At 36.0% G+C, this 27,936-nt stretch overlaps 1 protein-coding gene across 1 annotated transcript in view; it reads right to left on the bottom strand.

Moving 5' to 3' along the window:
- Nucleotides 1-27,936, bottom strand: part of TRDN (triadin) — a 108,836-nt gene that overhangs the window by 31,770 nt on the left and 49,130 nt on the right. Inside the window, exons 5-11 of the mRNA XM_030944752.1 lie at nt 19,469-19,519; nt 13,131-13,190; nt 10,431-10,490; nt 8,990-9,049; nt 6,376-6,435; nt 4,864-5,058; nt 66-125 (exon numbers count right to left, since the gene is read on the bottom strand). Of these exons, the coding sequence (XP_030800612.1) occupies nt 66-125; nt 4,864-5,058; nt 6,376-6,435; nt 8,990-9,049; nt 10,431-10,490; nt 13,131-13,190; nt 19,469-19,519 (546 nt within the window). The remainder of the gene's footprint in view (nt 1-65; nt 126-4,863; nt 5,059-6,375; nt 6,436-8,989; nt 9,050-10,430; nt 10,491-13,130; nt 13,191-19,468; nt 19,520-27,936) is intronic.

Here is a 27,936-nt window from a genome sequence, read left to right as displayed (position 1 = left end):
TAAAGGAGCAAAAACTTGCAGGGAAACAGAATATTAGAGCAGAGTTCAATGATATAGGAAAGTACCTGGATAAAAATCCCCTTGTGCAAACATGTCAATCACATAGCGACAGAATGCATATTGATCTAACAGAGCAAAAAGGAAAAGAAGAGTAATGAAGAAAGTGAATTTAGAATGTCATTTGTATTTAACAGTGAAGATAAAGTTTGGCAGTGCAAAGTCATCTCAGTAGCCTTTTCATAGGTGGTCTTACTTATTATATATTTCTGGTTTTTTTCCAAGTGGTTCATATGTTTAGAAAGTGACAATTTGTTGCCCAGATCTAATTCAAAACCTCTAGCCAAGAGGCGCAGAGCTTCCATCAGAGCTGGGCCAGAGCTACCACTTCTTTTGGTGGGCCAGATTTACTTGGCACATATCCTAACCCCATGCACAAGCACAGTGCAAACTGCTGCCTGGCCACAGGTCTCATAGACTTTTCATCATCCATGAAGATCAATTTCACAGACGGCTGATAGCAAATTTTAAAAAATGGTTTTGTATTGATGTATTTTGTTAATATATTTTTTACCCATATAATAAATATGTATATTTAGTGAATGGTCATATAAAGAGAACTTTGTGTACTCATGCTCCTATAGCAACAAGATTTCCCACAGAATCCTAGTGTTTCACTACAGAATCATTTTCCAAACACTAATCATGTATATATTAAATTTGTGTGTGTGTGTATATATATATATATACACACATTTTTTAAACTACACTATTCAGAAATTAGGGCTTCTGAATCTAAATAAAATGCTGATTCCAGAAATGTTGATTGTGATTTCTCCTATACATAAGCAGAGCTGGAGAGCTTCATAAAAATTTCTAACATTAGGAATGGTGAGGAAAAGTTATCAGCTTTAACTGAGCACAATAGAATTTCAATATTGCTGTATTCTTCAGCAGGTCAGAAAAAAAATCTTGTTGCCCCAGCAGGCTCTAATGGGCATTTGATTTGAAAGCTAATGTTGATGTCTAAATGCCAGGTGTTGTTAGCTAAGTCAGTTCTCAGTTTTCCTTGAGTGAAGCACATTCATCCCTGCGTCCAAGACTCTTGTAGCACAGTTCCTACACTGTACAAGTTACATCTCTTCCTTTCTCCCCCTCCTGTGGCATCTCTGTCCTACTCACAAAGCCACTTGCTTTCCCCATTGCCAACTCCAAAATAAAATCATGTGTCTTTCGAATAATTAAAGTTTTTAAAATGGCATTGCTCTTACATTTTAATGCAAACTGCAATTCCCAAGTATGTGACACTCGTTACATCGTTGACTTTCATACATAGGTCACTGCCACATCAGTATCACTTGATGCTGAGGCATTTGTGTGACTGCTGCTCTGTTATGTTGACTGATACAGCAGTCCTTGGATGAAGAGCTGCTGCTTTCAAGTCATTATTTCCCATGAAGATGTAGAAATTAGGAAAAGGTTTACCAACTCAACAAATATCCAAACATTTTTTTCTGGTTGATAGAAGCCTAGCCAGCTGTTTTATGTTAGTGAGATGGCAAGGGCCATACTAGTAAGGATTGTAGAGCCTGGGGCAAAACTTTCAGCGTGTACTCAGGGCTGTGGCTGTAAACATTGCCTTTAAAACCTCTAATGAATATTCATAATAATTTTGACTTTCACGTTTGGGAATTCAAATTTATCATTCTGGCTGACTCCAACTTTGCATTCCTTCCTTAAGGCTACAGTATCTGCCCTAAGTCTATATGATAATTCTAAAAAAAAAAACCCAAAACAGTGTGTGTGTGAGAAAACACATACAGATCTGTTTTCTTAAGCCCACCTAAAGCTACTGAAACCAGCAAAGTGTTTGCACTGACTTTGACACAGTTGCAATAGGGTGTCAGTGAGTATTTATAAATAAAATGGAGCAATGCCAACTTTAGCCCCGAAAGCAAATGGCAGGGCACAGCTCTTGCGCAAAACCCTGTTTCTCTTAGTTCTCTTTTGCCAAAACAAGCCACCCCTATCCTTGCTGCCTGTTGGGAAGATTTCCTGGACCATCTGGGCCATTGTACAAAAGACTGCAAGAGGATACAGAGCAAAACAATGGCAAGGGACAGCACACTACATGGACAGTCCCAGGGCAGAGCACAAGCCTGTGCTGGTTCTGTTTGAGTTGTGATATAGACATAGCCTAAGGCCTACAATCAAATGATTTCATTAATATTAAAATAATCTATTATTTAAACTTATTAGTATGGGCCAGAAATAAACCAGACTGTGTTGTTGATTTTGTTTATCTATTTTTTGTTGTTGTTATAGGGGCTTTTTTTCTGGGTTTATTTTGTTTTGTGGAAATATAGTTTGAATAAACTTTTCAAAAAAGGCTTAATCTTGATTGTACCTGAGAAATAAGATTTTATATTAATTTCTCCTCATATTATATCTTTAGTAACTATACTTAAAAAATGGGATTTATAAAAGAAATTGAAGGCAGAATGTAAAACTCTCAATAACAAAAATATAACTTCCATATGGCATAGCAAGGTGCACTATAACATCCTATTTAAGTTCATAGGAATGCTACCAATCGGTAAAGATTGAAATCTAAGGAATTTTAAATGAATATGATTTTTCAAGTGCCTCTTCATGGCTAAAAATCCATTTTAATTTAAAGTTCCTTATTAAAAGGAGAATTTCACACTTTAGTTTTCACCTATAACCCTGCAATGATGGCACAAATATTCATATAAGTACTAAAAGATCACAACAGAATCTGGGACTAGATTCTTAATGATAAAAATACTCATAGATGTTTTTGTCATTGGGCTCAATGTGATTTACCCCAGAAGATGACCTCTTTTTAAATTTTAGTTTCAGTATGAAATGATGCAAAAACTCTTATGTGATCACTGCTGTATTTTTTACAGTTTCAGATAAGCTGGCAGAGCTACTCCCTTGAGCAAGTAAAGATTGCAGGATCAGGAAATCTCTGAAAAAATGCATTGATTTTAAATCTCTGAAAAACTACATTGATTATGTTCACCTTGGGTCACAGTGGGACTGAAATATAAAGATGATTTTTTTAGAGCACCCAGCTGGGCAGCAGTGGTTTTTGGTGGGTTCTGAATCCATGGTGGGAAAAGGAAGCACAACAGTAGGAAATGCAGCTTTCACTAGATGTGCGGAGCCCTGTCTCCAGTGATAAAGGCAGTTGAAGAGACTCCTTCCTTCCTCCCCTCCATCTGCTTATTCTCATTTTCTCCTGCTGGGATTCCATGCACAGTCACTGGGTCACACTAAAGCAGACTTGCAAAATGATCTGCTAATATTTGATATGAAGATGGATCATTTTGCTAATATTTATCAGCTAAAGTTGCTGGGAATCCCACAAAAAAAAAAAAAAAAAAAAACAACAACAAAAAAAAAAAAAAAAACCAACAAACAAAAAACCACAACTATTCTATTGGTCTCTGTAATCCTTGATCCCTACTTAAAATATTTTGTTGTCATTTGCACAGCATTTCTTTTTGAGAGGTTCATCCTGAACAGTATGGAGCAGACCCCACTGTGCACTGAAACTGCCAGAGCAAACAAAAAATTGAAAGAGATTTTCACCTCCCAAGTGAACTGAACAATTTGCTGAACTTTGTCCTTGGTCACAGCAATCGGTGTGATAGATGCTGCTTTGATTCCACGCCTCAAAGGTCCCAGTATTTCAAGTGAAGGACAAAATTAACTGGTATACAAATAAATGTTAAAAAATACTAGTACAGCACACTATGTATGTCAGAAAGTGGGCTCTGTCTCAAACTCTCTCAATTTTCTAGAAAAGTATAATTTAGGCAACTCCTAAGGGGTCCAGAGCAATGGTTATGAAATTCTGAGAGAATCTGATCAGGCAGACTCAGATATCCAGGCAGGCACAGCTTCTTTGATGTTCAGGCACAGCAATTTATCTGTGGTTAACAGCTGAAAGGATCAGATAGGTGCTCTATGCAACACTGAGCTGCCTCTTTCAATGCCAGAATAATCCCGTGGCTGCAGTGAGGCACTTCATACAGAAAGCCAGGTCGTGCTGCCTTCATTCATACAAAATTGTACTCAGTGCCACAGAAATGCCACAGGGAAATCAGGGAAGCAGTCTGTGCAACCTGGGAGTAGAAGAATCCAGGTTTACACTGACAAAGTGGAGCACATAGTTAACACCTTGTTAACTATATGGTGTCGATGCACGTTGATTCTTTGTTTCATCACTTGTTTTCTTCCTTGCACTAGAGTAATAGCATTTCTATCATTTTTGGAAGAAATTTGGAAGCTGTTCACTTCAACTTGTATCAGGTAAGTATGTCACTATGTTGTACAATACCTGACAACCTGACTGCCTTGTACAATATGATGTTAGATAAATTATTACATTCCTTTTACACTGTTGCTACTTTCATTATGGTTACAGAGGACATATGCAGATGTAGAAACAAACCTAAATTCCCAATATGTTATTGGAAAGTCTGAATTTTCAAAAATAACTCTGTTTGCAATCGACTGCATTAGATGCTACTGAACAAATCCACAGTCTCAGACCTATCTGAAGAGAAATTGGTCCTTGGTAAGGAAGGATTTAAATTAAAATGAAATTTTAGCCATGACAAAATTCTAGAACCTTCTGATTATATACATTAAACTTATTTTATTTTCTGTAATCATGTCCTAGCAGTGGGAGGTTCACGTGGAATTTATTTGTACTGCGCTTTTGTTTTTCATGGGTACACTTTGGTCCTTGACAGATTTAACTCCATTCTCTCTCTTTCTTCCCTACTACATTTTTAGGATCTTCATCTGTTTCCTCCTCATTTTGTTTACCTTTCTTGTCCGATTTAGTTACAGTCTGAAGAGCTTTCTCCTCCTTAACTTTCGTTTTGGCCTTTATTAGCCCAGTTTCTGTTGTTTTTGTCTCTGACTGCTTGACCTTCTCTGCCGTCTTTGCTTCTCCTTTTCCATCCTTCACTTCCTTTTTAACTTTTGCTTCCACTTTAGTGCTCTTTACTTTCTTCTCCTCTGCAGACAATAAAGAAAAAGCTTTCAGTGTCATTCTCTGCCCCCAACATAACATTCAGTGCCATTTACTTTATATTGTGCTATTAATAATGATCATTAATAACAGCTTGGTAAGATCTGATGAAATATAATCCCCTCAAACCAGGCAGAATTAAACAGAAATATGAGCTCCAAAGAGGCTTTATCTTCAGTGCTATACCATGAGATTGGCTGATGCTAAATATGATAGAATATGCCAAATAATATTAAGTGTTTCTAATATGATAGTTTTTATGGTATAAACTAAGGAGAAAGATATGGGTCATTAAGCCAACAAATATGAGAGGTGCTATATGTACAAGTTTAGACTTCAGAGTTAAACTCTGTTGTAAGCTGGAAAAAAAGTGTGTGGTTATTTTTAAGGGTTGCTTTCATGAATTGATTCTAGGCCTCAGTCCAAGAAGTTTTGGGTTTTCGAGTCTGACTCTACACCAGTTCTCAAGGCTGTAAGTGCCTGAGACCAATTCATGAGATGCCCTTCAGCAGACTGAGGAGGCTTCCAAGGAGAATTACCATTGATACTCTAAGTATCAGTAGCTGAAGCTACACAGAGCTTGGTGAGACTCAAAGTATTCTTTCTGCTTTTGTGTGTCAGCAACTTTTTCTTACCTGAGACATGCATGCTCCCAGTATGTGTGTTTCTAGTTCACCCCAGTGGAAAATCCAATAGCTGTATAAACTACCACTGGATATGTTTAAAATTGACCTGCTTAGTGCAAAGTCCATACTCCAATTTTCTTCACAGACCTAAATGTCTCCATCCTGGAAGCAAAACTTGTATGCTACCAAATTTATGTTTTCTGTAAGGCTCTAGACCACTATTTCTGTTAAATCACTGAGATAACTAAACTGATTTTATCAATATGTAAACTAGAATATCTAACTATTGCCAACCAGAATTCGGAAATTTATATAAGTGTGTTACTATTCCCAGACAAAACCAGGTATTGCTGGCTAATGGAGAATTAATTTCCTTAACTAATTATAATGAAAATATATGTCAGATCACTTGCAGGTAGGCTTACTTGTTTTTCAGTGAAATGGTGGTTCATACTTTTGTTCTCAATTTGAGATTGCAACAGATTTTGAAAGGGATCAAGCATAAAATTAACCCCTGGATGTTCTACAAACATTTTAATTCTGATTATACATTAATTTCATTTTAGTTTCATGTAGCTGATTTCTCACACACATTTACAATCTCTGCTTGAATAAAATAGAGTTTATGCATTTCAATGTCAATTCAGCTTAAAAACTGTAGTATAGATAAATAAATACCTTTGGGAGGAGGTTTCTTTTCAGTTTTTTCATGTCTTTCAGGTGCATCTTTTTGAGTTACTAGAAATGAGAACAACTGTATATTAGGGAAAAATCTCACAAAGAACAAGAAAATATTGCCAAAACACAACATCATTACTGGAAATTTCACATTTCCTTATGTTTTCTGTTTTTCAGTTTTAAAAATTGTTTTCAGATTCATATAGTGGGATAAAAAACTTCAAAATATCTGTTGAGGCTCCCTTACCAGAAGACAAGTGATTCACACAGATCTGAAGCTTCCTAGGGAATGTTTTTACTACATAGTCCAGATGAAACAAACTTGCTTATGTCAAGCGCTGAGCAGACAGGGCCTTGGCTTTGTGCTACAGCCAACAGGAACCCATGTGGCTCTATTTGTCCTACACAAAGGTGTTTTTCTTAGCTTGGGCTTATTGTCAAAAAACACAGCCATAAGTCTGGTGTTCACTTCAGAGTCCAGCTTGAGTGAGTTCATGTCTGCATAAGATACACTGAGTAAACACACACACACACACACACACACACACACACACACACACACACACAAAAACTGTGTTCCAGAAAGGCTGCTAACATTTTATGCAGACCTCTATCTTTGTCCTCCTGGTCACCACCAGACAGAATTCCAGAACAAACCAGCCTTGAGAGTTAATTACACTTCTTTCAACTGATAACTGCATAATAGCAATCCTCTCTAACTGAATTCCATCCTGGAACTCCAGCCTGCATGAGACATTATTTATATTTAGACTTGGTTTTATTTTTTTAAGATGTTTTTAGATGATGTGTTTAAAAAAACACTCATATCACTGAGGCTTTCTGGAGCCTTTATCAGAGTCTGAAGAATTACCTTGAGTCTTTGTAATGAGCATAAAGAAAACCTGCTGACTGTGTGGAAAGTAGCCACACAGTTTTCAGTATGCCCATTCCCCAGAGCTGGCCAGAACCTGAACATTGTCATTTCCTAGGGACTGCAAGTGGTTGAAGCAACCCCTCAGCACTGCTGGTAGCTAATCCAGTTTAGAGCAGATCCCTGAGGAAAGGGAGGTGGGCCTGGCAATGGAAAGCTCAGCAGCACAGTGCTGGCAGAAATGCACCTTTGGACATGCTGAGGAGGAAAACTGTTCTCATGCCCTGATGCTGTAGGGGCTCACGGCAGGGAAACTACCCAAGAGAGGGCAGCATGGCTATGTCACACTGCAGCCACAAAGATCTGCAGTGTGTCCAAATCCTTCATAAAATTTTCCAGCCAGTGACTGGAGTCATGGCTGCTATTAAACACATTAAGGCTCTGAGTGATTATTTGGTTAGCTAGCAGAAGATAAATGGGTAAAGAGGCTGGCTGCTTATTAGGACTATCTCAGTGATTCTTGGAAGTTATTTGCTTTCCAAATCAACACAGACACTATGGGCATTTATTTTCTCTGGCTTACTTCAGCATGATTTCATTTTATGAAAAAAATCCCACACTTTCAAGCTATACACTGAAAGTAGAAAAAAGAAATGAACAATATCCCTGTAAGAGAGACTGGACGATGGCTACCCTTCAAAGTTTTTTTAGGGCTTTAAGTCTTCATTCTTCTTTCTTTCTTTCTTCACTTTTACTTTCTGTTTTACATTTCTCCTTATACTATGATAAAGTAAAAAAAAAGAGTGATTTGTATATTTGTACCTATATTGTCTGAACGTATTCAAATTGAACCTATTTAATTCATGCATCTCAACATATGGGATTAATCTCAATGCCATAACAAACTGATATGAATTTGGTTGTATAGTATTTCCTCAAGAGTCAACTGAGTAAAATAAAAAGAGACAAAGACTGAAAATGAACTTCATTATAGAAATATCTGCCATGGAGAAATATATAACCTCAGAGAAAAACATTAAAATGCCAAGCAATAATAAATGTTAGCCTTTAAAAAGTGGCATAATAGGGCAAGGTGATTGGATTTTTAAATTTCCCTGCCCAAACCATAGCCAAAGATGGAATTATCAGTCAAAAGAATAGTGAAAATCACCCCTCACACACCCACGATATTGCTTCATAATATATATGATAATTATTAGATGCGTAAATCTTAACCAAAGCCACTGCTGCCATAGAAGACAGTGCAAATCATATACTGAAATTAAAATGTTATTGAAAAAAATAAAGGCAAGAAAATGAAATTCTATTTTTGGATATGATGGAAGACGCAGATTGAGAGATAGTAAATACTCTTGCATTGGTCTGCATCCAGTTGAAAACTAATACACAAGAGAAAAACTTCTTTGCAGGCAAATTACTGAATCCCTTTGTGGAGAAAAATGCATCAGGGAATGCAAAGAAAATAATCATAGGTTTCATTCTTTAGCTGTGTAAGGATAATTTGTAATAAACTCTGTGCGTCAAAACAGGAGAGTAAAGCAAAACAAAATATGCTGAGCAAGACTTCACTCGGGCTGATCAAGACCTGCTCAAGCAAAAGAGACAACACCCAAAAAGTGTTCAACATGGACTAGAAGAGCTTTGTACTTTAAGTACTTATCTCCACACTCCCAAGATTTCAAACACTTAAATTGTACAACTTTTAATAATGATCGTAAATACCTTTAGATGGTGCTTTCTTTTCTTGTTTTTCTGGCTTTTCAGGTTTCTCTTTGTGAACAGCTAGAAATAAAACCAATAATCTTAATGGTCATTAAAAAAAAAGGTTGCATTTGAATGAGAAAAAGGGTCGAGAAACACAAGCAGGCACCATGATCATGCATGCAAAGAATATGAAAGATTGATTCAGCTGCTGCTGTTTGTTGTTGATGCCAAAACATGGAATTGGAACTTTCAAAAACTCATCTGCCATCGCTGAGGTCTTTGCCATTGGCTGGAGGAGCAGTAGCCTTTCTAGCTCCAGTAATCCCGTGAAAAAAGATAGTAAAGAAGAGTCATACTTATTAATATTGTTTTTTTCTTTCTTTAATATATTTATATCCTGTAATTTATTGGTTTATTTTGACTTATTGGGGTTTTTTTAGCTTTTTGTTTATTACTTAAGATAGTTTCTGAAGGATTTCTGAACTCCACCGAACAACTAACAGTTTTTCCAGCTATGAATGATTAAGCACTATAATTAATTACAAGTCTAATTGCAGTGACATTGTAACTAATGTTCTTTGGGGCTTTTTGTTTGCTTCTAATTTCCACCTTACAAATTGAAATTAACTGCTCTGTAGTTCCTAGATTTCTGGCTCAGGTTTCAGAATGCACCTGAGTTGTGCAGTAGTCACTGAGTATTGGGTAATCTAAAATATTCTCCTGTGTGGACTCTGATTTGCTAATTTTTTGGGATTAAAGTGTGCACAGTAACTTGTCCATGGATGTGCAAAACTGATATATACATGGGCTGATGTGCCCTGAGGTGACCTACAGGGATCATGTGTGTGAAAACACACAGTTCCCTATTTGAGTGCAAGGTATGAGATTATCCTAAGAACACAGAAATGTATGCATGAGGATGGAGCTGGTGTTTAAAAAGAAAGTAAGAACTGGGGAAGATAAAACAGTGCTAGATACCTATTTACTTCAAGTAACTACTGAAAGAACTGGTCCTGGCATACTCAGTGGCTATTCAGCCGCCCTATGCAGTATTTTATTTAAAATGCTTTTTTTTTTCCACATGGCCTTCCTGATTACCTCTGTGAAACGGCTGTCAGGTGCCTTTTTCTTGGGTGACCATAGTCTCTTAGCAACCATTCTTGTTGCAAGTGTTGGAAATACTCAGTGATTATCATAAGATTACACTAATCCAGAGTACGAAATATATGATCTCCCTTCCCCAGGAAAAAAACAAACCAACAAAAAACATGCAGAAGGACTATTAAATGCTACTTAGTGTGTAAGACTGCAAATTTGTTATGATTTCATTATTTTTATTCATAATATTTCATAACTCTTTTTTTCTGCAATCGAAGGGATACATAAATAGAAATTGAATAGAGAATAAGCTTTAGGGTACCTCCTAATGTAAAAATAAATTCTGACATTAAATAATTACCTGCATGCCTTTCCTTTTTTTCAGGTTTTTCTTGTCTTTCCAGTTTGTCTTTACTTGTCACTAAGAAAGAAAGAAACTGCTTTATATATACCCAAAAAGAAAAAAGTGTGAAAAATTAAGAATTTAAAACAATTTCACCAAGGATGCCTTAGGATACTAAGTGGCAGAGTGTGTTACTGCTGAGCTGCTCCGTGCATATTTTTCCAGCGTACATCATACTACAGGGTGTGAGCAGCCAGCTCTGTCTAACGAGTTACTGCCATGGTAACATACCTCAGCTGTTTGCTGCATAACATCATCTCTTGCAATTGCCTGTCACTTCCAGAAGAATTCCAGAAAACTGTTGGTTACTAAGGCACAGTTCACAGTAAATGCTGCTGCCTCTGAGAGGAAGAGGGCTTCACCTTAGCCACCCCATACTCAGTCAGACACAGGTTGTAAAAACCCTGGAATCAATCTTGGAACAGGAGAGGAGAATCACATGCGCAAATGATACATCTGTGACTTGCCAGCTGGCTTGAAATGGATAACCAGTAATGGATATGGATGGTTAGTAATGGATACAGACATGGACACTAGCTGAGATCAGTCCCTAGCAATGACGACCCCAGAACCATAATTAGATACCCAGTATGTGCAAAGCAAAACTAACATTATGACAGTGGAAACTGCATTATGCTATCCACTCTTTCACAGAACATTTTCCACTCACTTTTCTTAGGATTTTACAATTACGCTGTAATGTTCCAGAAAATGAAAAATAAGCGTGTGGGTTTTAGAGCACTTCTGACAGAACAGCTGTGAAAATGCAAGCCTAGCTTAAGTCTAACTCCTGTGGAGATTTCATCCTTTTATCTAACATGGGGAGATAAAAAACTTCTTTTACAGTACCATGAATTCCACATATAACTGGATGCAAAAGAAGAGTGGTAGGCAATATTCAGGCTTCCACATTTTTAAGCAATATAGTGATGAAATACTTGAGAATATGCCTGACATCTCTGAGACAGTGTTAAGTGACTGACGCACTTCTAATTACTCTCTGTGTCATTAAATAACTTTCTTAAACTTCATCCCAGAAGTTGATTATGGATTAGAATAGGATGCTATTTATACGCTCCATTATCTCGATCTTGAAAATGCAATGTATTTAATGTAGAAAATAAGCAGCAAAAATACAGGGATGCAGTCTCTAGAGTCTCCCAGTCACACTATAATGAAATGGACCTTAGAAAGACACACATTCATAGTCTTAGTTTTGAAATTTAATGTGCAGTCTGAAAGTAATGTTTATTAGCACTGTGAATACAGAGAATCTCTATACACAGTTGTGATTTTGTAGCAGTTTTGGCAATAGTTCACTACATAAAGCAAATAGTTCACTTCAAGAAAAAATACCACTAGGTAGACAGAATATTAATAGGATTTATGGCAAGCGAAGGCAGTATAATTGTCATTTTTTTCAACGGCTATCTGAGTTTGTCTGGGATAATTTTTTCTTGTTCTAAGAAACTTAATAAAACATTAAATATTGTTCTCCTGTGAAATCAAGTTGAAGAGTTCCGCAGGTTTTCCTCATTATAACAGAAGTCTTAAAGATAAATTCATGTTTTAATATGGGACATTATTGCTTTTGCTTCGTAATTTTTCTAAACCCCAGAAAAATTTCCCATGTTATCACCATTCTGTTTTCTACCAATAAATATTCATTCTAAGAGACACCTCAATTTATATGCCTGCCATTAACTTCTAAAATCAGTCCTGTTAGCTCAAGGCACTTTGAATTACTTATATGAAATGGAAAAGCTCCAATCAGAAAATGTTAGAAAGGCCTTGTCAAGTACAGCTTTCAGGAAATTCACCTTCGCTTGAGTTCTTGACCTGAATAAGTCTGCTGGGGCTGGATATTTGGTCTTCCCTTTTCTTTTTTTGATAATTTATTATGATCATTGGCCTGTTTGCTCTTCCAGAATATTTTTCTTCCTCCAGCCCAAGACGTCATTTGCCATAGGTTAGTGTAAAGGACATGTTCTCAGAAGAATTGTTTTGACAAGTAGGTGCACTCCACCAAGATTTCATTTGGCTAAAATATCCTCACAAAAGGTAAAATAGACAGTGGCTATTGTAACCCAGAGATAACTCATGAGTTGTGGGTGGAGAATAAGCACTATCATGATTCTGACTCCTACAACAGATCTGTAATTTGTTATTGGCATACACCAACAGGAAATTATTAAATTCTCTCTAAAACCTCTCCCCAGTGTCTCTGAAATTAATCTGGATTAATTTATTTTTCCTCTTTTTTTTCTTTTTTTTTTTTTTTTCTCTTTATTTTAAGCAGATTTCCAAAGCAAAATGTCTACATGGACCATTTCCAGTATGTTATAATTTACTAATTACATTTTGGTGGAAAATGTTCTCAAGGGCAAATAATATGCTTGGATTTATTCAAGAAGAATAAAAAAACCACCAATTTTTCTCTAGGTACTTTTACATAACTAGTACAGTAAAGACTATCTGAATGTAATTTCAGCTATTCTGTAGTTTTAAAAACCTCATTCTCTTTCCAGCTGGCTTTCACAACACCTCCTCCATACATAAACATTATTGGGATCTACAAGAACAGTCTAAGAGTCAATAGATTAGCCTATTTTGAATCACTGATAAAAAGGCAAGGAATATCAAAAGCTGAATACATACCTTTTGGGGGTTCCTTCCTCTCAATTTTTTCTTGTTTTTCAGGTTTGTCTCTCTGTGTTGCTACAAATAATAAACAAATAAATAAACTCCATGCTCACAATAAACTTTTAATCTAGATGTATTAAGCACACTTATTATCTCATGAAAGTGATCAAGGAAAAGCATTCATAAACCCAAATAATGGATTTTAGCTCTGAGTCACAGGTACATGATGATGTATAGACCTTCTAAATGTCAAAATTTAATTCCAGGTCCAAGAGAAATATTTTCCTTGAATAAGTCAGATATCAGACTATATTTTTCTGAAAGAAGTGATTATTCAGCAACCTCAATCTAATCTGTCCTTTCTCTTTTGGTCTCATTACACAACCACCCTGACTCTTAGATTTCTGACAGAGGAAATTATTTTCAGCCCTTGACAGCATTGCTTTCTATTCTTAACAAAAAAACGACAAGCATATTGCTTTCTATGCTATGTTTTTCTTTATTTTTAGCTGTCACTTCCGTCACAGGATGGATTAATGAGAAAACATCTCTTTTAATCAGAGTGTAACCTCAGGAAGAGCAGCTGTTCAAAACACAACTGACTCCATGTCCTGCAAGAGGCAGGCAAACACGAGTCCTTATAGACTCTCTGCCCACCTAGGTCTCAGACCATGTTATGAAGTGGTTCAATCCCATGTACTAATGATTTTATTCTTAGTAAACCCATACTACTAAAAGACTAGCATTTCATAATTTCAGGGAAATATTGTTTTCTTTTCTGTACCCAGGTTTCTGGGAAAAAGTAAGACAAATTCTGATTAGAAGACAGTGAGCTTTATAAACAAGCACATTATGCTTTTGTATCCATTCATTTCACCAGCTTTGCAGTGAATGCCATTTCATGAAAGTGCAAGCACTTTTTTGTTGGCTGAGTTTTTCCACATTAAAAAGCAGGCTGTAGCCATTAAGAAAAATAATTCAGAACATTCAGTAAATTCTTTATGTCTTATATGTGTTCGGATTATCCAAAATTCACTTTCAGTCATAACAAGTAAATTATTGTGATAAGAAACAGCTGTACAGTTGAAAAAGATTGAAGAGAGATATTTCAAAGCCTTTAAAGAATGTGGACAGCAAATTTACACTAAAAAAACAGGCTGTGAAGAAAATAGCAGCACCAGCAATATATTATTGAATGAATTACAGACTGCAACTCATTCAAATGCTTTAGCAGATCTAGGAGCATACCAAGAAAAAAACATTCTCCAAACTGAGTATTTCTGCAGAAATTGTAGCATGATTTTACATCTTGCATTTGTATTAGCAGACGCTGGCTCTATCCTAAACACTTTTGTCAGTTTTGGCAGGACCAACAGCAGAGTTTTGCAAACAATGTGATGGTCAGTGTGAGTGAAACATGAGCTTCTGCACATTCAGACAAAAGCTCTTGTAGTCTCTACGCCAAAAAATACAGCTGAACTATGCAGAACAGATTGATAATCAGAAAGCTTCTTGTTATCCACAGGGCATCTTGCTTGTGTAAGAGAGATTATTGTGTGTTTTTAAAATTTTGAAGTAGTTTTTCCATAGAATTTCCTTATTTCATGATTTCAGAAAAAAAAAAAAAACACACAACAACAGGAAAACAAACCAAAGAACCCAAAAGAAATCAAAACAAACAAAACCCATACCCACACAGCAAACCCATAAAATGAGCCTTGAACAACACTAACTGAATTGAATGTCAGCAGACCTGAAAGTGGACAGAAAAATCTAATTTAAATTTGTTTCACATCCTCAGAATGACGCAAACAGCAAAAATGCAAGGAAATACTAAAATTTTTGTGGACTACAGCTTAAAACATGAAGTAGGGTTAAGTTGGCCCCTTCTTGAGAAAGAAAAGTAACTTGATGTATCTGGGCAGGGAGCCTGGAATGTGGATAAGCAGAGACCAGGCTGGCATAAGCATAAGCTATTTTTCTCTTCCCAGTTATAGGCTGAAGGTGATCTCTGGTTAGTTTGAGAGCCTTATCCTGTGTGTTGATATCCCCATAGCCTCAGAGGCTGCTAATCTCAGATTGTAATGTTTATCATTACCTCTTATGGGCACTGTCAGAGCTATGGCTTCCCTTATTTGGGAAGGGCAGGTGCTGCCAAATATTAAAGTGTTCATGTTTCAGGGCTGTGATCACTGGCCATTTTTGACTCTTCAGTCACAAGACCAACAAAATCCACAGAAGCTTTTGTTCTGACAAATTTAAACCTGATATTTCTTAGCATATTGACTCTCCCCTGAAATATTTTCATGTTCAACTTCATATGTAGTTATAAAAGCTCTGTCATAGAAAATACATCACTGTCTACAGATCATTTCCATATTTTGTCACTTGGATATATTTTTCTTTGTCAAGGGTTTAATATGTGCTCTTTCTCAAGCCCAAAATTCTAGGTGCAAGCATTCAATTTTAGAATTAGCCAGGCTGGCCATATTTCTGTGAAAAAAAAATACAGTTGATTGGATTTTACTTTCCATAAAAAAAAAAAAAAAAAACCAGCACAAGCATACAACAATGTTTGTAAGGCTATTTACACACTCTTCAGCTGAAAAATGCTGAAACTAAAACTGTTCATTCAACTTGAATTCAACCATTTTATTTGCTTTATGACACATTTTGTAGTTAAAAGATCACCTCTTTTATTGCTTTTGCTACTAGGATGCTGGTGACATCCATAAGAAAAAATAACTACTAGCCTTAAAACCAAGTAGGTTTATGGCAATTGTGGAAGCTAAAATTTTTCCACAAATTAAAAGAAATTTTCTTGGACTTCCTTGCAAATACCAAGAAGTCATAAGCTCAGACTGAAGTGTTGTTAACATTGGAAAAAATATAACACCCCAACCTAATTTTCACTAACCTAGATTTTGGAAATTGCTGAAACATTTTTGCATGTCTTTGAATGAAAATTCAGCCTGAGGCAAAAAAATGAACATGGGAAATCTCATCCTAAGTGACTGGAGTGTGATAAATTTATAAATAATCTAAAATAGAAGCTTATAATGGAAAATTTTAAGGTAATTTAACAATGTATTCCAAACTTAATATTGCTATCTACTTCATAGAAAAATAAAAATAAGAGGTGTTGCATATATGTGAGAAGATTTTTTTAATTTCAATCATCATCACAGATTTTATTTGCATCAAATTGAAGACATAGTCAAGGGGGATGTGATTTAGTTTTTCTTGGATAAAGTTTTCCAACAAAGACATTTCACCTTCCAAAACAGAAAGTGTGAAAAGAAGAGGTGTAGTAAGGCACTACTTCTGTACCTAAGAGAAGCAAAAATAGTTTCCAGCTGAGTAAGTCTTAAGTCTGCTGCTTAGTACAAAGCCAGGTGATGAGTGCAGTAAGCATGAAGCAGAGATTGCTTGCTCTAGCTAACAGACTAAGTGCTTGTCTACAGAGCAGCACTCTCAGGAAAGTTAAGATAAATGAACTAATACAATGAAGCTAGAGTGCATTAGTCAGAGAGCATTAAATCTCTGCCTAGATGCTTTCATTCGGAAGCAAAGCAACTTTAGAGGGCTACAGCTTAATTCTTCCTGAAGGAATGCTGAAAAAAAAGGGGATGGTGTGGAGAGGGGCACAGATTCCCAGGTCCAAATACATAATTTAAGGAAATGACAGCTATGTTGCCATCTGTACCATGGTTCTCCAGTTTAAAGTTAATGCAGGTATAGTTGTAGCTGTACCTTGAGAAATCAGGCGAGACAGATTTGTCTGTGTATGAAATATGCCTTTTAATTTATTAACTTGGTGAAATTATGTGAGTTTCTAGAATACTAGGATTTGTATGATCTAGCTTTATTTATCTATTTAGCTGTCTCAAAGACTTTGTCTTCCAGTTACAGTAAATTAACCATCATTACATTGTTTTCTTCCATACCTCACCGCAACAGCAATGTATTAGTGAAGTGATTTTGGGAAAAGCCATGCAGTAAATAAACGTTTTTCCATTCCTTCTCAATGCCTGTTTTAATTAGAGCTATTTCCCAGAAATGCAGGGCAATTCATTTCACTAGTGAGATCAGTTTTCCATAAAAATCAGAAATTGTCATTGGAACTTCAATTAGAGAGAAATTCTGTACTTACATATACTTTTATCGTGATATTTTTTACTATTGTTCTTACTTTTTGCCAAAATAATGTGTAATTAACTCTCATTGGTAGTAACAGTAATAACAATTATATCACCTATTTCTTAAACAGACTCCAGAAGCAACTCAAAGTCCTGCAAAATCTATCTAGAACACAATATCTAGATGCTCAGGAGAGTTTTGTACAGAAAGATAATCAATTCCTTGTGCCTCTGCTGGATGATCAAGCTCCTGGTCATGCAGTCCAGGTGCCGCTGCATTTGTGAAATTATTAATACCTCAAATACCAAATTGGAAAGACCCTAATTTGTATGTGTTACCATGAAATAATTTGATATCAGGGCTCTTAAGCATGACCAATGGCTTTGTGAAATTATTTCTCAGAGTATTTCTTCTTTCCAGGATTAAATTTGTTACAATAATTGAAATAGACATTATTGCTAGTAGTTTATCAAAATATTTAATTCAAAGCAAATTTTAGGGCACCAGTTTGCCCAGCTCTCAATACTGCTTGAATCTTTTAATTTCAGTCACTTCCATCTGGGATTTTTATTCATTATAAGTGTTCCTCATATTTCACTTCAATCTTTCAAAAATGAGGCTTATAGATTGAACTCCCTTGTAAATTGTGGGACTTGTACTCGGAGGATTTGACTATTCAAAAAAATACAATTAAATTACTTTTAAAACTCTAGTGTTCCCACATGTCGGGCAGAAGACAGAAATGTTTTTTCCATTTCTTGCTATTAAAAATAATTTTGCTTCTGGATTTTTTCTGTTAAAAACAATAAAAGACTATTTGTGCATATTTTCTGAAGATACTTTAGAAGGTAACAGTAAAATTCCCTAAGGATTCATGCCTTTATCACACTGTAGGCAGGGGCCAGACAGAAGTTTTCTTGTCATTGTTCCTCCTATGTACAAGTCGCATTGTTGGGATAAAACTTGAAAACAAATTAGAGAAAAAAAATTGTTTTGTACTTCAGCAACTGATTGTACAACTAGAGATTGCATTATCAGACACACAAATAATGGGATTTAACTAATGACAGCTGAACACTTTTTTTTTCCAGCATCTTATAATTTCTTTGTGATAATTTCTGCAATGTTATTATTATTTTGTGTAAAGAAATGCACATTTGTATAGATTAAACGGTACACAAGAGGCTGTTTTGGCCAAGATTGCAACATGATTTGTGTTCTTAGATTATTTTGCTTGAAAAGACCTTAACTGGGATCCTTGCTAATGGATCTGAGTTCATTATTGAGTGGCTTGCCCACTGGTATCCTAAAAAATTCATTTTGATTAAACATGATTTATTAAGTAGTTGGGAAACCATTCTAGGCAGTTCAGATGACCCTGATTAGCACAGAACTGGAGCTGAAAAATACCATAAAAACACTTTACAGAGGTGTAAAATACTATAAAACCACATTAACAATACATGCAGAAATGAATTTAATTGCATGAGGGAGGGTGTATGTGTACACACAATATTTTTAATAAGCTGGCTTCTTGCTTCCTCCTGCCACTATCATGCTGAGCACCAGCGTGTTAGAGGGATGCTCATGAAGTTTTATGTGGCCTAGCCTTTATGGAGGAGTTCTGTTAGGCAAAAAAACCCCTTCAGATATCCCAGAAAACACCTTTCTTTGTATGATCTCTGAAAACCAGTCCAAACCAGTTCCTCTGTGCGTTTTCAGAAAGTTCCAGTTATAGGAGATTAAACAGTTTGAAAAAGACCAGGTTCTTAAAATGGAAGTTTTCTTATCTCTGATACACACCTGGCTCACTCTTAGCTATGACTTCCTAACTTGGATGGCACCCACTGGCCTATAAATTTACTTTTTTCCTTGCCCAACTCACTTCATGCCTTTTGCACCAGAGGAAGTTCATCAACGCTCAGCTTTCTTGCACTTTTACTAGAAAAAGGATTTCTGGAAAAGTTTGGGCAGGAGAATCTTATTATGAACGTGCATTTTCAATCTAGCTACACAAGCATAAAATTATTTTTTTTTGTTAATGCTTAGGTATACATGGCTTTTTGATCCTTTGCAGTCTGTGCCAGCTGATGCTTGAATGCTTCTATGATACAACAGGAATAGTTAACCAAGTTAACAAAAAATTATGTAGTTAACAAAGACACTGTCTGTTACAAAAATATATGTGGGCAAATAGACAAAAAAACAGTTACCCTTTGCTGGTGTTCGTTTTTCAGGTCTCTCCGTTTTCTGTTTTTGAATTTCTGAAAAAAAATGCAACGCAGATTTGTCAATATTAAAATGATTTTCACACATAAAAATATCAGATGCATTCTCATATTAAAAAAATTATTTAAAAGTGCTTAAAATATTATGGCTGCACCACGGCTTTATCACCTGCATAGTCAGAGTTACATACAATATAGTTCAATTTTATATATATACATAGAAAATATATTTGGATAAAAATCACAATATTAAGTGTCTTTAATAATTATTCTATTTTTAATTGAGCCATACAACTACTTTTAAAAGCAAGAATATGTTTTGCTGATCTGTAACAGCTATGCAGTAACATGTGTTGGTCATGATTCAGAAAAACATTATTTGCTAAACATTTTTCCTATTTATCTTGAGTTGTTTACCAAGATTAATATTTTATGTTTTCCAAACTACTTTTGGAAGGAAAAATGTTCTTTTCACTGCATTTTCTAAAATTTTTAAAGCTCACATACCGAATAGTTAAGTCCAACACACAATAAAAGGTAGACTAAATGATCTATACAAACAGCAAAGATAAAAAGTTCCCAGGTTAGGGATTGTTGTCTCATAGGGAGAATGACTCATTTTGATCATGCTGTACACCAAAATCTGAGAACTGTCTTCCTTAGAGGAGGAAGGGGCAGAGTATTTATCTGCCCTTGTTATGCCATTCCTTTTGAACAAAATTTTTCAGCTGCAATATTGATATTAAATTGCTGCTATATGCCTCCATATAAATCTTTTTCCTACTGTCCTTATTGTGTCAAAACCAGGATAATATAAAAAAAGGTAAAATGCTGAATTTTTGAAAAAGCAAACCAGAATTAAATCAAATGTGCATAGCCCTCTTTGCACACAGTTGTAGAAATTTAAAGAGCATTTATTTTAGCTCTGCAGTGAAGTCATTAAGACTATACAGAGTGCCTGGGTTATCGTATTGTGCACATATTTCCTGTAGAAGGAAACTGCTCTAAAATACTGTATGAAAAAAACCAAATGCAAATCTCACTAGAGTCTGTGGGAGATGGCTTCTTGTGTTTCAGTGTTACCTGTGGTCTGCAGGGTCTAAATAACAAGAACCCTGACCCCAAAATTAATCCAACAGAGGAAAAGCTATGCATATTACATCTCAAGCCTAAGCTACTCTAATGCCTATTGAAGACAACTGAAATATTTCACTTACAACCTTAGTAATTTTCTCAGGAGACACATTGCCAAAGAAATCCAGTAGGAAACAAAATTTCCCCTTCCCAGATATTTACATTAGTCCTTGAAAATAATGCAGAATGTTTTTATTGTACAGTATTTGGTATCTGAAATAATTATTGTGTGGTTTGCAAAAACATAGCTATTCTATCGCATCAGGCTATGTTGTCTTCAGATAGAATATTTTTTTCACTGAGATAAAGAGTAAAAATAGGGTAAAAGACATCACTGTTAACCACTAATGTATGGAAACATAACTAAGCTAATTATATGATGTCATTAGGCTAAAATAAGTTTTTATTCAGTTCTCTTGCTCTTTTCAGCCTGGGTGGCAGTTCATTTATAGTTCTATAAACACCAAAGGGTGAGAATAAGAAGAAACATACTCTACTGATTTACTGTGTTTCAGCTAGGCCTGGATTATTTTTCTTTAAAATATGTGAGGATATTTTATTTCTATTGACTGAGAGAATCCTGTTGCTGGATTTTCAAACTTTTCCCACTTGCTTTGCTTAAATGGCTATGTGGTCTAGTTTAGGTAGCATAAGTGGTAGGAATGGTGCAAGACAGTAACAGATGGAAGATTGCTCCCTAATTCTGGGCACGTCTGAGCACTTTTCCATACCACTGCCTTCAAACACTGACTCAGGAGACTTAAAAAAAGCTGAGTCACTTCCTCTGCATTGCAACATTCAGTGGAGACATATCTCACCCAGTTCAAGAGGTCACCCTACATACTGAGATGAATATGAATAAATCATATTTTTCAGGCAGAGTCACACATACACAGATTCCTTGCTTGCTTTAAAATGCCTCAGCTCTGCTGCATTTCTACCCTATATTATGTGTCTCACTACAGAAAACAGGCCTATTTTTCTTGAAAAAATAAGTATAAAATAAGAAAAAATCATTGTTATTAAAAAAACGTTTTAAAATTTCTTTTGATTTAGGGAAATTACTGCTTTCCAGTTTGACTGGAAAATATGTATGGAGCAATGGATCTAGAGCTGGTTATTTAAATCAGGCTCACACTGTATCAGTAGTGAGGCTTGCTTCAAACAAATATTCAAGTAAGTTGCACAAAAAGTTACCTTTTTAGATGGCTGCACTGAGAACTTCATCTAATTTTCTGCTACAATTAGGATACCACACATCACAAAGAAAACATACCCAAATTCCTAGAAGTGAAGTACATCTTCTTAACACACAAGTGTGTGCATATATGCATTTACACACTGCAAAGTATCCCATCACTGAGGTCTCTTCACAAACTTCCCATTAAAGTCTGAACCATCATAAAAAATTGCAGTCTGGATTACATCAATTCTGACACATCACATCCCAAATTTTTCCAGTACAAATAAATCCAGTCTTAATATAAGCTAAACTGAATCAATTTACAAAACAGAAAATAACAACTATTTGTTAACTTCGAAGTTTTTTAAAACAGGAAACACATTAGATTATTGGAAATTTTGTGTTGTTTTATGAGAGTTCTGATACTCTCTGCTTCATCTTTTAAGACAAATAGCTTTAATTTTGTAGTAATCACATCGTATCTTATTGCTGAGTTGACAAAGTGGTTGTAATATCATAGAAGACTTACATGGCCAGTTTAAAGCATGTAATTCATCTCTATCAGTGTGACACATTGTTAATAAATCCTAAATATTACGAACTTATGCTTAGAAAAATGACAGAATCAAGCAGCCGCAAGGATAATCTTTGTCACCACAGCAACCATTCAGATTCTTTATGAGATGACAGCACAATTTATTAAATTATTGTAAGGGAATATGTATTTTAAAAGCTGTATTTCATTGTTTGTTTTCTTAAATTATTAGGCAGACATGAAAAATTAACTTTCCCCTTGTGTTGCTTGGGTTTTGAATGGATAAGTATTTCCTTAAATATGGATACAGCTTGATGATAATTTCTCTAGACCTCAGGTCTTGTGCAGATATACAGAACATACAGGGTGATTATTTTAAATAGGTCCAAGAAGGAAAGCTAGGAATCTTCTCACTGACCATTTCAAGATACTGAAAGGAGACACACTCAACTATATTGCTGTCAGGCTGATTTATCTGTGTCCTGTTGACCTAAAACAGACCTTACCAGTCAGCTGAGGATCAGTATTGCAGGAAGCTTTACTGGAAATCCCTGCTGAACAAGAGAGTCTGGGCAGCAGCTTCCCCACCCCTCGCCCAGCTAATTTTCATTAACAGCATTTGACAGTGTCTAACGAGAGCAGAGCCCTGGCTGTGCACTCTGGGTCCCAGAAGATCAGGATGGAGAAAATAATTTCAGTCCCTTGAATCTGTGTGAACTAAAGGGTCAGCACTGTGCAGGTTTCCATCAGTGTGAATGAAGAGCACAGCCCCTCATGCTAGGGCATGAGGAGATTCTCCTGGCTCCTGGTTCCCTTCTTTGTCTGCCTTTGTGTTTCTGATTTTGATTTTTTGTTATGTCCTTTTTTATAACACAGTAAAATGGATAGCATTATTCTCAGCTATTTCAATTTTACTGTGTTATACTAGCATCTATGAGCTTTAGCCTACATGAATTACTTTAGGTACCACGAGGAGCTATGACATGATATAAATATCTCATCTCTGTAACACAGGAGTTCAAACTTAAAAGGGATGCATTTCTCCTCTTAGTGGGAAAGCACAGCCTTGCATCTTGCTTCATTAGAGGATAAAATGGTGAGTAGCATTCTGGTATTGTTGAAATAGCACCTATACCTCACCCTCCGCTGAGTTTCCATCTTACAGATTAAATATACATTTAAAAAATCCCCAAAACCATATTAAAAATGTCCATGATATAAGAGACAAAGTGAGGAAAAAAAAGAGTCCCCATTTGAAACACAAGAATGCTTTACCCAAGGTAACCCAGAAAGTCGGCAAAGGACCTGGGGATTTACCTCTGAACCTGACATTCAACATTACACTCCATGCTTAAAACCAACCTCTTTCTACTTAAGTACTGCAGTGAGAAAGAATGTAGTTCTAATATATCTACTGTTTTAAGGGGATAATTAAGCAGATGGAATTTTCTATGAAATGAGAATAAATTTTTTTCCCTAACAAATTTTACCAGCTGGTCATCTTTTTCATCAGCTGTTACAGGTAACCCAGTGATTTACACCTTCAGTGCTTTGGCATTCTCTCTCTTACAAATATCTAAATGTGAAAAGGAAAATTAGTCCAACTCAGAGTCTGGTGAGCCAGAGTTTAATAATTTGCTTTTGAGCAGTTAAAATCCTTACAGCTATTGCCAGCAATTTAGTGGGGCTATATCCTTGCTAGTTTATCAGGACTAATTGGTAGCAGGCAGCTGATTATCCTGAAGAGTTGGTGGAAACAGGTACTGAGGGCAAGGCTAGAGTGAGTGGTGTTAAGAGATTTAGAAGATGGGAGAGATGTCATTTCTAATGTGTTTTTAGAAGTTTTCTGTGTGAAGAATTGTAGTCTACTCTCTTGCTGTCGGTATCCTCGGGAGAAATTTACAATTGTGCAGCTGATGTCTATTTTTAATCTAGATAGTACCAGCTGGTGGGGGTGACAGTTATCCTTGCGGGGCTAGGAGGAGAAGAAAGGAAGCTGTGCATGAGTGCAACTTCTATCTGACTACTAATACATCAAGTAGCTGTGCTCTACAGGCAAAAACACCCACAGCAAAACCAAAAAAACACCTTGCAACAGGAAAAAAAGTGCAGGGGAAGAAAAAGAAGAAAAAAAAACCAAGCAGGAAATGCTTGATTGGGGAATTAAATTGGTGTATTTTTTATTGTGCTCATATCCAGGAACCAAAGGCAGTGTAACAGAAGGCCTTAAATACCAGCATTCAGTGTTGGAAAGTCTGAGTGACATATATGGCTTAACCTGGTGACTTCCCTACCAGCTTGCCAGTAGCACAGTCTTATCCCCAGTGTTTTCTTAGATATTTCCCTGTTCTGGAGACTCAGAGCAACTTCAGGCTGGGGTACATCATAACTTTTCCTGAAGGCATGTGTTGTAAGAGCTTTCTTGAAAATGCATCAGGGGACAAATTGCTCTTATCAATGAAAATGCTGAACAGTTTGTGTGCTCATCCATGACATGAGGAACCAGATCACAGCACCTGCTATGTATGATTTCAGAATTTTTTATCCACCTCTTTGGAAATTACAACTACATGTTAGAGTGAGAATGAAGGTTTCTTCTTCCCTTTTGGGAAGGGAAGGGTCATGTCAAATTCCATTTGTCTTGTTAAACTGAGGATTCCCTTACCTTCATTTCCCTTTCCAAATAAATTGTTGTTGTTGTTGTTGTTGTTATTATTATTATTATTATTATTATTATTATTATTATTATTATTATTATTATTATTATTATTTTGAGTCTTGTTTTTATTCTGGTAAGGTTTCCATTTGAAACAGAAAAGCAATATCTTATCAGAAAGGTTTTTACAGGGAGGGAGGTACTTGCAATTATCTTTGACTGATTGTCCCGTAAGCATAACTGGCATTCTTCATGAAGATCATATGTGGATTTTTATGGTGGAATTTTAATGATTGGGCTTTTGAAAGAACTGAAAGTGGAAGATATTAAAAGTTTTCAATCCTGTAAATTTTAGCATAAAGTTTTATTCTTAATATATATAAAGATGTTAAGCCCGCGTTTTTCACTCCCAGACAGCAGTCCTGTACCTTTAAGTTCTAAAATCAAAAAGGAATGTTATTTGTACTTCGATTAAAATCAAGAGCCAAAAGACAGACAACTTCTTTACTTAAACGAATCAGAGATGGAGACACATGATCAAAACCAGTGGAACATGAAATTGTCTTGACATGCTTCTCCTTATGGATGCCAGTCTGCAAGGTGTTACTGGCCCAGTGGTAAATGGTATTTTTCATAGCAAATTTTATCAGTCTGCATTTAATTGAGTGTAATTTTCTAAAGAAAAAAATGCAGGCAAGGCTTGTAGGCCTCTTAGAGCAAAATTATATATACAACTATACCTAAAAGCTCTAATATTTATTAGCACCAAGGAATTTTTTTTTCCATACAAATCTATTTAATTGTTGTTTGGTTGGATCTTTTGGTTTTGTCTCTTTGTTTTTGAAAGGTGTTAAAAATACAATAAAAAGAGATCACAGACTCAGTTACTCTACCAAGATTTCAAAAACATGAACTCTGCAGATTCTACCTTACTGTATTAGTCTGTAAATAGTCATTCCTCGGCAAATTCAATCACATTTGGATCCAATCAATTTTATTTTAGGGGTTTGGCATGCCGAAGAGAGAAGTTTCTGTGGGTCATGAGCATGGGCTCCGTTTGCTACATCCTCTCCTTGGCACAGCAGTAGCTGTGCAGGGATCTGAGTTCACTCAGAAATATGCAAGCACCCCAGTTTTGATGCTGTGCCTTTAACTGAGTTTTGGAAAGGTTGTTCATTTTCCAGGTCAGGCACAGCAGACTCCAGCCAGTGGGGATCTGCTTAATACCCTCTCCTCTCAGAGTGAGAACTCCCCAGAGCTCCATTACTGGGGCACAAATTAAGATTTCCATAAAGATTGCATCATTATCTTCACTTAAGGTTTTCCCTGATTTAAGAGGATATCTTCAACAGCTGCAAACCTCTCTTTTAACACTTCTGCCCAGGGTCCCTACTAGCCTTGAAGCCCAAAATTCTATCCTTCTCTTTTAAAATATAGTTGGTAAATTTGGATTGAAAAGTTTCAGCTCAAGCTGAAAACAAATTACTATTCTGCAAAAGGCAAAAGAGCTATAATTGAACATCCCTGTACCCTTATGGTATATTGCCTTTTTTCATCTGCATAATATGGAAAATATTTTCTTTCTTTTACAAAATGCTATTTTATGGTGGATATGCAATTGCTGTAGTGATCAATGTGAGTAAAACCAGATGCAATTGTTAAAAAAAAATTAATAACAGAAATGGATTCCACAAAAATGAAAAATGCAAAAAAACCCCATATCTGGAAAAGCACTTTAACATCTGAGAATTGAACCAATCAATGATTTCCATCTTTTAATGCAGAGAGTACTTTACACAAAGGTATGCAAAATGCTTTATAGTAAAGTGTAGCCTAGGGAAACAGCAAAAGCCTTTTAGTGAGATCTTTACTAGCAACTCATATACAGAGAAGTGAACATTACCATACAGCAACATAAAAGAAACTGAATTCAGAAGGCATTATCAGTACAAATAGATATATACTTTAGGGATCAATGGAACAGTCTAATTATTTTTAAAGACACGTATATGACAACTACACTGGTAACACAGTTTTCAGATTGCATTTATGGTATTCTGAATTTATTGTCTCTAGCTCATTTCCAAACTGCCTGTAGCCTTGGGTTCACAAGAAGTTGTAGGTGGATTACGGCCATGCAAACACTGTGTCCCTTCACTGGGGAAAATGCTTGGAGTATGGGACATTATAACGATGTTTTTATTAGTTCTGATATACTTCCTGAGGCATTTGCACTGGTCACTCTAAGGCAGCAATAAGGACTTCTGTCCCATCCACTGAGTCAGCTGGGCTTCTGGTCTAATCCTAAATTCATAGGTACTTTAAGAGTTAAAAACAGTCTAACACACATGATAAATTGTAGGACTAATAATTTTTTTACTTGATCACTGCACCAAAAAACTATGCAGGAAATTGTCTGGTCTGAGAACCTTTCCTTTTGGGAGCACTTTGTTTGTTAGCACAGATCAATAACCAGGTCCAAACAAGCCAATATATTGTGATGACTAAAGTCTGACTGGCTTTAACCTTGGGGTAGAGAAGGGGTTGTTAGGAGTGGGTGTCTGGCATCAGGTCTGGGGGAACTACACCTTGGCCAGAGCTGCTGAGGGTGAGTCAGTGTAACTGACAATCCCCTTAGAAGCTGACATGTCTTTTAAGAGCACGATGTGTCTTCAGCATATTAATAACCAGCCTAATACTCTGGCAATGATACTCTCATTTGAGCTGAAGACAGATGGATAAGGTGCCTTGCCAAAAAGCTTATTTGTCTTTTACAAAATTTCTTGTGACCTTTAACAGAAATTTCTAGTCTGTGTTGGCTTTTTGTTGCAATTTATGATTTTTTAAATCACATGTTCCTAAGAAAAAAGTCAAAAACATATTTTTCTGTCTCACATATAGACTAACTCACATAAAATTAAAGATCCATCTCTACCTGAAGGAAA

The sequence above is a fragment of the Camarhynchus parvulus genome, chromosome 3 (assembly GCF_901933205.1).
Source record: "Camarhynchus parvulus chromosome 3, STF_HiC, whole genome shotgun sequence".
Taxonomy (NCBI): domain Eukaryota; kingdom Metazoa; phylum Chordata; class Aves; order Passeriformes; family Thraupidae; genus Camarhynchus; species Camarhynchus parvulus.
Note: the sequence above shows the minus strand (reverse complement) of the source record. Positions and strands in the feature narration are given on the sequence as shown.